General features: G+C 44.9%; 1 protein-coding gene across 5 annotated transcripts in view; it reads right to left on the bottom strand.

Annotated features, from left to right (window-relative positions):
• Nucleotides 1-13,169, bottom strand: part of tlk1a (tousled-like kinase 1a) — a 279,213-nt gene that overhangs the window by 138,434 nt on the left and 127,610 nt on the right. For all 5 annotated transcript variants that reach the window (XM_072475834.1, XM_072475818.1, XM_072475826.1 and 2 more), the window contains 2 exons: nt 12,017-12,112; nt 11,232-11,324 (listed from right to left, as the gene is read on the bottom strand). In XM_072475834.1, coding sequence (XP_072331935.1) covers nt 11,232-11,324; nt 12,017-12,112 — 189 coding nt within the window. The remainder of the gene's footprint in view (nt 1-11,231; nt 11,325-12,016; nt 12,113-13,169) is intronic.

Genomic DNA, 13,169 nt, shown 5'->3' with positions numbered 1-13,169 from the left:
AAGTCTCTTTGCAGCCGACAACAGCCCTCCTCACTATCCACAACTCCGCCAATCTTCGTATCGTCTTCAAATTTACTGACCCACCCTTCAATCCCTCATCCAAGTCATTAATGAAAATCACAAACAGCAGAGGACCCAGAACTGATCCCTGATACGCCACTGGTAACTGGGATCCAGGCTGAATATTTGCCATCCACCACCACTCTCGGACTTCTATCGGTTAGCCAGTTCGTTATCCAACTGGCCAAATTTCCCACTATACCATGCCTCCTTACTTTCTGCAGAAGCCTACCATGGGGAACCTTATCAAATGCCTTACTAAAATCCATGTACACTACATCCACTGCTTTACCTTCATCCACATGCTTGGTCACCTCCTCAAAGAATTCAGTAAGACTTGTAAGGCAAGACCTACCCCTCACAAATCCGTGCTGACTATCCCTAATCAAGCAGTATCTTTCCAGATGCTCAGAAATCCTGTCCCTCAGTACCCTTTCCATTACTTTGCCTACCACCGAAGTAAGACTAACTGGCCTGTAATTCCCAGGGTTATCCCTAGTCCCTTTTTTGAACAGGGGCACGACATTTGCCACTCTCCAATCCCCTGGTACCACCCCTGTTGACAGTGAGGCCGAAAAGATCATTGCCAACGGCTCTGCAATTTCATCTCTTGCCTCCCATAGAATCCTTGGATATATCCAGTCAGGCCCGGGGGACTTGTCTATCCTCAAGTTTTTCAAAATGCCCAACACATCTTCCTTCCAAATAAGTATTTCCTCGAGCTTACCAGTCTGTTTCACACTGTCCTCTCCAACAATATGGCCCCTCTCATTTGTACTGAAGAAAAGTACTCGTTCAAGACCTCTCCTATCTCTTCAGACTCAATACACAATCTCCCGCTACTGTCCTTGATCGGACCTACCCTCACTCTAGTCATTCTCATATTTCTCACATATTGGGGCAGCACGGTGGCACAGTAGGTTAGCCCTGTTGCCGCATGGCGCCGAGGTCCCAGGCTCGATGCCGGCTCTGGGTCACTGTCCGTGTGGAGTTTGCACATTCTCCCCGTCTTTGTATGGGTTTCACCCCCACAACCCAAAGATGTGCAGGGTAGGTGGATTGGCCATGCTAAATTGCCCCTTAATTGGAAAAAAAAAATTATTTGGATATTTCTCACGTGTAAAAGGCCTTGGGGTTTCCTTGATCCTACCCGCCAAAGATTTTTCATGCCCTCTCTTAGCTCTCCTAATCCCTTTCTTCAGTTCCCTCCTGGCTATCTTGTATCCCTTCAGTGCCCGGTCTGAACCTTGTTTCCTCAGCCTTACAGAAGTCTCCTTCTTCCTCTTAACAAGACATTCAACCTCTCTTGTCAACCATGGTTCCCTCACTCGACCATCTCTTCCCTGCCCGACAGCGACATGCATATCAAGGACACGTAGTACCTGTTCCTCGAAGAAGTTCCACATTTCACTTGTGTCCTTCCCTGACAGCCTATGTTCCCAACTTATGCACTTCAATTCTTGTCTGACAACATCGTATTTACCCTTCCCCCAATTGTAAACCTTGCCCTGTTGCATGCACCTATCCCTCTCCATTACTAAAGTGAAAGTCACAGAATTGTGGTCACTATCTCCAAAATGCTCCACCACTAACAAATCTATCACTTTCCCTGGTTCATTACCAAGTACCAAATCCAATATGGCCTCCCCTCTGGTCGGACAATCTACATACTGTGTTAGAAAAGCTTCCTGGACACAAACACCACCCCTTCCAAACTATTTGATCTAAAGAGTTTCCACTCAATGTTTGGGGGGAAACTCCAGCGCCCTTGGCCTGGCAGGTCTCCACGGATCCACTCCCCCATCTGGTCCATGAACCCCCTCAGGACCTTGGCTGCTGCCGGCCTCGTCCAGACCTCGACCTAGACCGATCCAATGTTGGGTCCAGGACCATATTAAAGTCCCCCCCCATTACCAAACTACATGACTCCAGATCCGGAATCCAGCTTAGCATCCGCTTCATGAACCCTGCATCGTTCCAGTTCGGACCATACACATTCATCAGCACCACACGGGCCCCCTGCAGCCTGCCACTCACCATAACATAACGACCCCCCTTATCTGCCACAATACCCACCGCCTCAAATGCCACCCGCTTACTCACCAAGATTGCGACCCCCCTGTTCTTCGCATCCAGCCCCGAGTGAAAAGCATGTCCCACTCATCCCTTCCTCAGCCTGGTTTGATCCGCGATCTTCAGGTGTTTCCTGTGGCTACATCTGCCTTTAGCCCCTTCAAGTGCGAAAACACCCGGGCCCTCTTGACCGGCCCATTCAGGCCTCTCACGTTCCACGTGATCAGCCGGATCAGGGGGCTACCCCCACCCCCCTCCCCCGCCAACTAGCCATCTCCTTTTTAAGGTCAGCCACGTGCCCGCTCCTCCAGCCTCCTAGGCAGAGGCTCCCCACCGCGACTCTCCCTCTTACCATCAATTCCCCCTCAGTCAGCACAGCAGCAACCAGTGCCGTCCCCCCACACCCCCCTCCCCAGCCAAGCAACTGCTTAACCCCATGGGGGCCCCCCCATTGCACTCCCATAAGTCAGCTGACTCATGCTGACCCTGGCTGCACCCGCCTCTACCTCCAATCCCCCTGTGGGTTATCAGAGGGGGGATTAGGCAGCCATGGCTGACAAAGGAAGTTAGGGAATGCATCAAAGCAAAAGAGAAAGCCTATAATGTGGCAAAGAGTAGTGGGAAGTCAGAAGATTGGGAAGGCTACAAAAACAAACAGAGGATAACAAAGAGAGAAATAAGGAAAGAGAGACTCAAATATGAAGGTAGGCTAGCCAGTAACATTAGGAATGATAGTAAAAGTTTATTTAAATACATTAAATACAAACGGGAGGCAAAAGCTGACATTGGGCCGCTCCAAAATGACGCTGGTAATCTAGTGATGGGAGACAAGGAAATAGCTGAGGAACTAAATAAGTACTTTGAGTCAGTCTTCACAGTAGAAGACATGAGTAATATCCCAACAATTCCGGAGAGTCAGGGGGCAGAGTTGAATCTGGTAGCCATCACAAAGGAGATAGTGCTAGAGAAACTAAGAGGTCTAAAAATTGATAAATCTCCGGGCCCAGGTGGGCTACATCTTAGAGTTCTAAAGGAGATAGCTGAAGAAATAGTGGAGGCGTTAGTTATGATCTTTCAAAAGTCACTGGAGTCAGGGAAAGTCCCAGAGGATTGGAAAATCGCTGTTGTAACCCCCCTGCTCACGAAGGGAACAAGGAAAAAGATGGAAAATTATAGGCCAATTAGCCTAACCTCGGTTGTTGGCAAGATTCTAGAATCCATTGTTAAGGATGAGATTTCTAAATTCTTGGAAGTGCAGGGTCGGATTAGGACAAGTCAGCATGGATTTAGTAAGGGGAGGTCGTGCCTGACAAACCTGTTAAGAGTTCTTTGAAGAGATAACAAATAGGTTAGACCAAGGAGAGCCAATGGATGTTATCTATCTTGACTTCCAAAAGGCCTTTGATAAGGTGCCTCACGGGAGACTGCCGAGTAAAATAAGGGCCCATGGTATTCGAGGCAAGGTACTAACACGGATTGACGATTGGCTGTCAGACAGAAGGCAGAGAATTGGTATAAAAGGTTATTTTTCGGAATGGCAACCGGTGACGAGTGGTGTCCCACAGGGTTCAGTGTTGGGGCCACAGCTGTTCTCTTTATATATTAACGATCTAGATGACGGGACTGGGGGCATTCTGGCTAAGTTTGCCGATGATACAAAGATAGGTGGAGGGGCAGGTAGTATGGAGGAGGTGGGGAGGCTGCAGAAAGATTTAGACAGTTTAGGAGAGTGGTCCAAGAAATGGCTGATGAAATTCAACGTGGGCAAGTGCGAGATCTTGCACTTTGGAACAAAGAATAGAGGTATGGACTATTTTCTAAACGGTGACAAAATTCATAATGCTGAAGTGCAAAGGGACTTGGGAGTCTTAGTCCAAGATTCTCTAAAGGTAAACTTGCAGGTTGAGTCCGTAATTAAGAAAGCAAATGCAATGTTGTCATTCATCTCAAGAGGCTTGGAATATAAAAGCAGGGATGTACTTCTGAAGCTTTATAAAGCATTAGTTAGGCCCCATTTAGAATACTGTGAGCAATTTTGGGCCCCACACCTCAGGAAGGACATACTGGCACTGGAGCGGGTCCAGCAGAGATTCACACGGATGATCCCAGGAATGGTAGGCCTAACATACGATGAACGTCTGAGGATCCTGGGATTATATTCATTGGAGTTTAGGAGGTTGAGGGGAGATCTAATAGAAACTTACAAGATAATGAATGGCTTAGATAGGGTGGATGTAAGGAAGTTGTTTCCATTAGCAGGGGAGACTAGGACCCGGGGGCACAGCCTTCGAATAAAAGGGAGTCACTTTAGAACAGAGATGAGGAGAAATTTCTTCAGCCAGAGAGTGGTGGGTCTGTGGAATTCATTGCCACAGAGGGCGGTGGAGGCCGGGACCTTGAGTGTCTTTAAGACAGAAGTTGATAAATTCTTGATTTCTCGAGGAATTAAGGGCTATGGAGAGAGAGCGGGTAAATGGAGTTGAAATCAGCCATGATTGAATGGTGGAGTGGACTCGATGGGCCGAATGGCCTTACTTCCGCTCCTGTCTTATGGTCTTATGACAGTGTCTGCTGGCCCAATAGCCCATTATAGTGTCTGCTGGCTTCTTTGCCCAACAATGGGAGATGAGTTGCATATCACTATGTTCTTTTGCATAAACAAGAGTGGGCTATCACACAGCCAAGATAACAATGATAAATTCAAGTCTGGAAACCCCAGAAAACCTTTGTTTGAGGGGCTGGGCAGAGGGAAGCTTAGAGAGAGTGTGAGCGAGAAAATTGCTTCGTAAATGCAAGTATTGCCTTTGTTCTCCTGTGTAAGTGGCATGAGAGCTACATGTTCTGTTCAAGTGCTGTTGGGAACTCGTGTTAAGGTTAAGAAACTGCACGTAACCTGTTATTGTTAGGGTTGACGTTTAAAAGTTTAAATATTCTTTTATTTTCTTTTGTTTTAATAAAGTTTGTTTGTAAAATAACCAAATCCTATTTCTTATATTATCACTCCCGGAACGAATCGATCTTTCGACAGAATCTTAAAAGTTATGGCTCTGGTACAGTTTCTTAGCCACTGTTGAGAGTTGACCAGTCGGCTGTAACAGAAGATAAACCATATGATGCAGTATGCCACAACTTGCCTTTAAATAAATAGCCACATGAAAAGTCAGTGCATATCAAGGGCATGACATGAAAGTGGATTTAAAAACTGCCAAAAGGAAAAAGGGCAGTCACTCATCTTAAAAGGAAGCTATTCTGAAATGGCGGACACAATAAATTATATCCTCTAGGGCCCCTCCGGCTCCTGTTGCAAAAAATTTGCAACATTGCATTTTAAGATAGGGGCCTGGATTCTGCTGTTGTGATGATGACAAAACTGTTAAGTGTTTGCCACCATTATACTTCTGAAACGGACGCAGAAATCCAGAAGTTGCTATCAGTAATTCTCTCTGCAGATGGGCTGTTGAGGTCCTCTCGGACTTCTATTAGAAGTCGCTGAACTAATGAAAATTTCCCATATTGTGGGCAGCATAGTAGCACAGTAGTTAGCACAGTTGCTTCACAGCTCCAGGGTCCCAGGTTCGATTCCTGGCTTGGGTCACGGTCTGTGCGGAGTCTGCACATTCTCCCAGTGTCTGCAAGGGTTTCCTCCGGGTGCTCCGGTTTCCTCCCACAGTCCAAAGATGTGCAGGTCAGGTGGATTGGCCGTGATAAATTGTCCTTAGTGTCCAAAAAGGTTAGGTGGAGTCACTGGGTTACAGGTATAGTGCTGAGGCATGGGCTTAAGTAGGATGCTCTTTCCAAGGGCCATGCAGACTTAATGGGCTGAATGGCCTCCTTCTGCACTGTAAATTCTATGATTCTATGATAACAATTATTGAATGCGGTGTACCTGGGGTTTCAGCAGCATATTAAGTTCACAATGACCATGAAACTGTCTCAATGGCCCTGAAGGTGTAATTCTATGGGCTACATTTTATGTGCTTTTGGTGGCAGGGGGCACATAAAATAGGGCAGTCATCCACCTTACTACCTACCCTCAAGCTCTCCCCCATAAGACAGGAGGGGGGTGGGGGTGGGGGGGTGGGGGGGTGGGGGGGGGGCGTCAAAATCGGCAGCCTGCCAAGCATATTCAAATAGGTAACCAAGGATCAATTAGGCTTGTGATCTAGCCATTTGACCCATATAATACGCTGCCCACATTATAAAAGGTTTGTCATAAGCATCCAGGCGGGTGCAGCAGCCGGATTTGTTTTAAAAAGGGAACCTTCAAATGGGAGGAAGGGGGGTTCCATCATTGGGGTTGCCCTTTGCAATTCGGATGCAGCACCCCCTCCAGACTTGGCAGCTTTGGGCCTTTCACAATCTTCTTCTTGTAGTCCCGGCAACAGCCACTAAATCTTGACGCAGCTGCGACCGATGGACCTGGTGACCAATCGGATTGATCGTCAGCTCCAGAGGGAAGAACATTCCCCCTCGTAAAGGGTGTAAGTCCCACTTGGTCTTTGTTATGCCCCCTAGAGTGCATTATGGATGTGGGGCAGACCATCTAACCCCTCGGTTTTATTTAGCCATATATTTATGGAATGTCAATGTGAAAATTGTGAGAAAGATTCCACAAATAAATTTTTTTGTGGTCTATGATATTTTAGCTTCTACTTTAATCAAATATGTATGCCCTATTTATATTATCATCTGTATAATTTAATATGACAACTGTAGGGGTTCAATGGTTCCGACTTTCTGGGATGTCGTTCGATTCCTGGCTTGGGTCACTGTCTGTGCGGAGTCTGCACATTCTCCCGTGTCTGCATGGGTTTCCTCCGGGTGCTCCGGTTTCCCCTGACAAATCCCGAAAGACGTGCTGTTCGGTAATTTGGACATTCAGAATTCTCCCTCAGTGTACCCGGAATATGGCGACTAGGGGCTTTTCACAGTAACTTCATTGCAGTGTTAATGTAAGCCTACTTGTGACAATAAAGATTATTATGTGAATATTTCAATGTGATTGCCTGCTTAATGACAGCCCTAGTATGGGACCCGGGAGATACTCCTGACATTGAAAGTGTGTAAATCCATGCCACAGAAATGCGGAAAGCTCACTTTGAGATATTCAGCAAGCTGACTGCGAAGTCAACCCATTAAAACATCTTCACAGGAGAGACAAAAATTGACACGGAACAAAGGAGACATGAGTGGACTTGGAACTAAAAGTTAGGTTAAGGAGAGAGGTTTTAAGGAGAGCCTTAAAATGAGAGGTGGAGAGACAGAGGTACAGCGAGAGCTCCTGGAGTTGTTTAGAGGATCGTATGAAGTTCGAGATAGCGGAGGGTTTGGACGCAAATACTTATTAAAAAATGTAAACAAGGCTTTGGTAGGCTGGGTAGGGAGGCGAGAACAAGGGTGATGGGACCTGGTGAGAGTTGGGTTACATGCAGCAGGGTTTCAGGCGAGCTTAAATTTGTCAACGGTAATGGGTTCCAACTCAGGGCAACAGTCAGACTGTATGTGCTAAAGGGCACAGGTAAACTCACATACAAAGGCATGGCAAATATTAGGGTGGATATAAAACAAGAGGATGGAGAGGAAACAATAAAAGTAAGCTCAAATTAAAGTCAAAGCTATCATGGTGGGATGAAGTTGACTTTTAGAAGTGGCAGAGTCATGTTGAGGCACTGATCGACTATGTCCAGATTCGAAGACTGGTGTGGAAGGCAAAAGTGTCACTGCTAAGGCACTTCCATGGGAGATGGAGGGCTAAAGAGATGCAAGAATCAAAGCAAGTTGATCCAGAAGTCCAGAGGCAAATAATGGCCTCAGTACTGTGAAAAGTACCAGAATAAATGTCATTTGGCAGCACAAAGCAGGTTAGGAACAAGCACAGGCAGGAGCTCAGGGTTGAGTGAAAAACAGAGGACACAGCAGCGGTCAGATAGTAGAACTGTGATGACCCAGCATAAATTTCATAGAAAACAGTGGTGAAGCTGGAGGTCAGTACAAGGTCCAGAAGCAATGCAGGAATGGACTTCAACCAGGAGAAGTGGCCAGGACCCCAACAGCACAAAAATGAAACTGGAAAACTTGCAATGCACTTAAGAAGGTAGACTCGGCCTATCAGTAGCAGATGAAGGAAAAAAAAGTCTGTGATTGGATGAGCAACAAGCAGCACTTTTCAAATCGAAGTCTATTCTATAGACTCTATTGTACGTCCAATGATGTTTGGTAGTCTAAGTCCAGAAAGGTCATGGGCCATTTATCAGGCCTGTGGGCCGCTGTTGGTCAAACAATCAGTGGCAAATAGACTTTGATATGTATAAATGCAAATCACAGCACAATGGAAGTAAATATAGGAGTCACAAATACTCTCTAGCTTGACAGATTTTGCAAGTAAGAAACAAAGGTCCAGGGTACTCATTGTTCCTCATGGAAAACTGTGGGAGGCAGCAATAAACTAAACAGAATGCTTGGCCGAATAAGGAAAACAGCTAAATTCAAATTTCCAAAAATCACACCAAGTTGTACAGTGGAAGGGAAAATGGGCAATACAAGTATTCCCAAGAAAGAAATTGAAAAGCAAAGAATAGTCACTTATTGGACCAGGCCAGGCATGTCCAACGCCCAGCCCACTAGCCACAGCCCAGCTCCAAAGCCGTTGTACCTAGCCCACAGAGCCACTATTCAAACTATGTTTAGGTTGAATGGAAGATCTGCAACTAACTGCTCCCCCAATCACAGACCGTTCCTCTCCTGCAATCGTTTCTAATAAGCTCGCTAGATTAGCAGTGTGAAAGTGAGTGGCTGCTCCTTGAGTTTTCAGAATGCAGGTGCTCTCTCGCCCTCCTGTGCAGGCGCCTGCCCCTGAAAGAGCATAGGGCCAAGAACACAGAACTGGTGGGGAGACAATGAGGAAAAGTGGTCGTATTTTCTTTTTCTTCAAAGAACGGAAATAAAGTATCAAAATCTGTTAATGCATACTGACTGAGTTGGCAAAGAAGATGAAACCATACTGCTTCCTGATAAGTGCCGACTGCTCCGCAAACTCTCCCAATCAAGGAACGCAAGCAAGGGTCCAGGAGAGGGACAAGTCAGGTGGCAGCTAGAAGCAACAAGTGTTCAGCAATCAGGAGACAGCCAGGAAGGTCAGTAGAGTAGGTGGCGGTCAGGAAGGCCTGCCAAATGGGAGGGCCCGTGGCTAATCGATTCCTCCGGAGATGTATTCAAGCTCCTTGGGCCCAGGTGAGGAGTGAGGGTGCATGAGATTTCTGTGCCCGAAAGAGCGAAAGTCTCAAGTATGGGAGTGAGTTAAACTACATCCTGTCTTTCTCTTCCTCCCTCCCCAAAAACATACAAAGCAGACCCACAAAGCAGACCAGGAAATGAGGAAAGCCCAGGCTGAAAGGCCGCCGGCTTCCAACCCCACTTTCATATGAATTCCGCTGAGTGCATGCCACCAGCAGCAATTGCAAGGTCAGTGCAGGCTAAGCCTAACTCCTTAGCTCAGGCCCAGTACCCACGTGACCAGGACTTCTGGTTTAGACTGCCGCTCTCTAGCTTTGCTTCTTGAGCGAAAAGCCCAAAAAGGTTTGATTGGTGAACTTTTGAATGGCTATTTTTATTAATCGCTCTTTTGAAATTTTCAATTTAAATTCCAATGAAACCTCACCTTACTGAAATCTGATCATCGGCTCTTTGAGTGAGAAAAATATTGAAATGTGTGTCACCCCCCTCCCGCGAGGCGAACATTTCCTATTAACGCAGAGTAGCAAAACCAACAAGTTTGAACTATTCAGCCTGAATAAGTAGAACATGAGTCAAAGGCAGCCATGATTTCCAGTTCTGATCAAGGGATCATCCATGCATGGAATACACGGAAAAGCCATGAGCCTGATTTCTGGCATGAGAAATTAGTTATGAAGAAAGATTGATTTGCTTTTCAACCTTAAAAGGGTGCATTTGAGCTATAATACTGGATGCATTATTTATTTAAATTACAAGTTTTTTTTGTTTGAAATTTTTCCCAGTCATCTGGCAACCTACAACTTATTTTATTAGAAAATAGTTAACACCTGTCTTTTATTCCCCAACTGGGAGGAAAAGTATATTCGTGGTCATCAATATTACTGAATGTTGGAACAATTGTACCTGGGAAGATTTCAGAAATTAAGTCCATTACAAGTATCCTTGTAACAATCACTTGCTACATCGTGTGCAGCAAGATTAGGATTCACGCTTCCTTTGCCAGAATTTAACTATCCCAGTTTATTGCTTTTCATTTCATTACTGTGAGGAATGCAGGACTTTAGATTGGAGTGTAAACATTTTGAAATTCAAGGGTTAAAACCCTGGGTTAGTATGTATTTGACTGCAGCAGTCATGTGTCCCTGGGAAATTCATGTGTTTTCAGCCTGCGGAGATTATGTCATTGCGGGATGGAGCCATGGCATTCATACATTTTGACAAAGCATTTGAGTAGAGTTCTAATCTGTTTACCCTCTAGGCCACAAGCAAGGTCTTTACAGTAGGATCGTTAAAAAAACATCAATAGTATTTAAAGCAGTGCAGACTTGTCTGAGGACAAGGTGGGAAGCTGAAACAAACCATTGAAACAGCTTTTTGAAGACATCAGGTAGAGTATGTAGGGGTTCTAACAAGGGCCACATTTTTTCTGGAAAGCAAGTATTGCTCTGTGCCAGTGGGATGCAGGGTGGATTGGAGCTGCATGTTTTTTTTTCCTTGTTGTTTAATTGGGAATAGAGATAGCAATTAAGGGTATTGTATTTACTGTATTGAGTAATATTGTTTAAGGGGTAATTGGAAGCTATTTTTGAGTGTGATGTTAGAGAGTTTAATATTGTGTTAATATTAACGTTTTTTGAAAAATGCCAAAATCGCTATTTCTTTGTGCAAGTACTCCTGGTGAGAAGTATTCTTTCCGCACAGTCTTACAAAATAAACTAAAATATTGGGATTTTGATCCAGTATCCTAGCCACTGTTGGGGTCTGGTCTGGGTTTGTAATATTATTAAGTAAAATTGATTCAGAAAGCCACCAGCATTTACACTGGAATATGATCGGCAGATCACAGTGTTAATAGGATTACTTACTCTCAGCAAGTCATCTATTCTGCCTTCTTTCTTCTCGAGGTCCAGATTCTTATTGCTTTCAAGTGCAGCCAATTTTCCCATGGTGAGTTCAGTCTTCATAAAAATAAGGCATTAATTATTACAATCAGAATATGCCAAAAGTGCATAATTGCAAAACATTTTTAATCCCGTGCTCAAGGCTTGCATATTTAAACCGCAATTAATCTACAATATATTAGAAATGTCAGTCTCAGAATGTCAAACGGTGCTAGCTACATCTGTAGGTGGCACTGTAAATTTAACATTGCATGATAAATTGGAAACAATGAAGTGGCACCTGACATTGTAGGTGTCGGAGAGCATAAATGCAAGTCCACAAACAGGAAAGGTAGCAAGACAGAAATCATGCAAGCAGCCTGCTTTTAATTTGAAAAGCAACTGGAGGATTTATGGGAGCTCTAATGGAAACAGAGTGCTAAGAGAAACATCAGAAAAGGAAACATAATAGTGAAAATGATCAGAAGTTAGAGGTCCAATTGAAGAGACATCGCAGATTCTAACAGGGTACAATACCCCCTCCTCTCCCCACACACACACCATCCCACTCCTCTGTCCATGAAGGCTGATAAAATACTCACATACTCTCCACAACAAATTAAGGAAGTAGCATCAGAATTTATGGTAGGTGACATTTGGAACACAAACTGAAGCAAGGAGCAAAGCAAATCCCCACCTCTCCTACAAGCAAGCTAGTTGCACTTCCTGTTCAAGCTCAATTCAGACAACACAATTCAATCAGCATTTACCTGAGTCGTCTTGCAGGAGACAGAAATTAGTTTTGGCTGTAAAGCAGAAAGGTCTGCAAAAGCTAGTGCAGTAGGGGATGGACTATTCTGCCGAACCTAAAACAAAAAGATTACATTTTACAGCATTGCACTGGGTATTCTGCTGCAATTACAAAGGGACAGATAAAAGCCCCACATTCTTAAAAAGTGAAGAGATGTGGAAAAATGACGAGAAAACTTGGCTATCTGATTAAACATTTTTTTGGGGGAAAATACATAAATGCTACCAACAAGTTTTTGAATGGCTTGACGTAAACCAAGTTGCAGATTTTAACCAGGGAAATCTGGACGAATTTACTTCTAAATTGTGCAGGAAAGGGTTAACGGTGCATTTGAGGAGGATAAACTCTAGGTATGAAGTATACTGTAAATGGCAGAACCCTTAGGAACATTAACAGAGGGATCTGGGCATGCAGGTCCACAGTTCCCTAAAAGTGGCAACACAGGTGTCCAAGGCGATTAAGTAGGCATATGGCATGCTTCCCTTTATCAGCCGGGGCATTGAGTACAAGAGTTGGGAAATCATGTTGCAGCTATATAAAATCTTGGTTAGGCCGCATTTGGAGTATTGTGTGCAGTTCTGGTCACCACATTATCAGAAGGACATGGAAGGTTTGGAGAGAATGCAAAGAAGGTTCACCAGGATGTTGCCTGGTCTTGAGGGTGTTGGCTATGAGGAGAGGTTGAATAAACTAAGGATTGTTTTCACTGGAAAGCCAGAGGCCATGGGGATACCTGATAAGAGGTTTACAAAATTAGGAGAGGCAAAGACAGGGTGGATAGTCAGAGGTTTTTTCCAAGGGTGGGAAGTGTCAACTACAAGGGGGCACAGGTTCAAGGTGAGGGGGGGAAAGTTTAAGGGAGATATGTGGGATGGGTTTTTCATGTAGAGAATGGTGGGTGCCTGGAACATGCTGCCATAGGATGTGGTGGAAGCAGGCACATTAGCAACATTTAAGAGGCATTTAAGAGGCAATAACAAATCCCTGGTAATACACGAAATGAAAAATGAAAATCACTTATTGTCACAAGTAGGCTTCAATGAAGTTACTGTGAAAAGCCTCTAGTCGCCACATTCCGGCGCCTGTTCGGGGAGGCTGTTACGGGAATTGAA

Source organism: Scyliorhinus torazame, chromosome 2, assembly GCF_047496885.1.
Source record: "Scyliorhinus torazame isolate Kashiwa2021f chromosome 2, sScyTor2.1, whole genome shotgun sequence".
Taxonomy (NCBI): Eukaryota; Metazoa; Chordata; class Chondrichthyes; order Carcharhiniformes; family Scyliorhinidae; genus Scyliorhinus; species Scyliorhinus torazame.
Note: the sequence above shows the minus strand (reverse complement) of the source record. Positions and strands in the feature narration are given on the sequence as shown.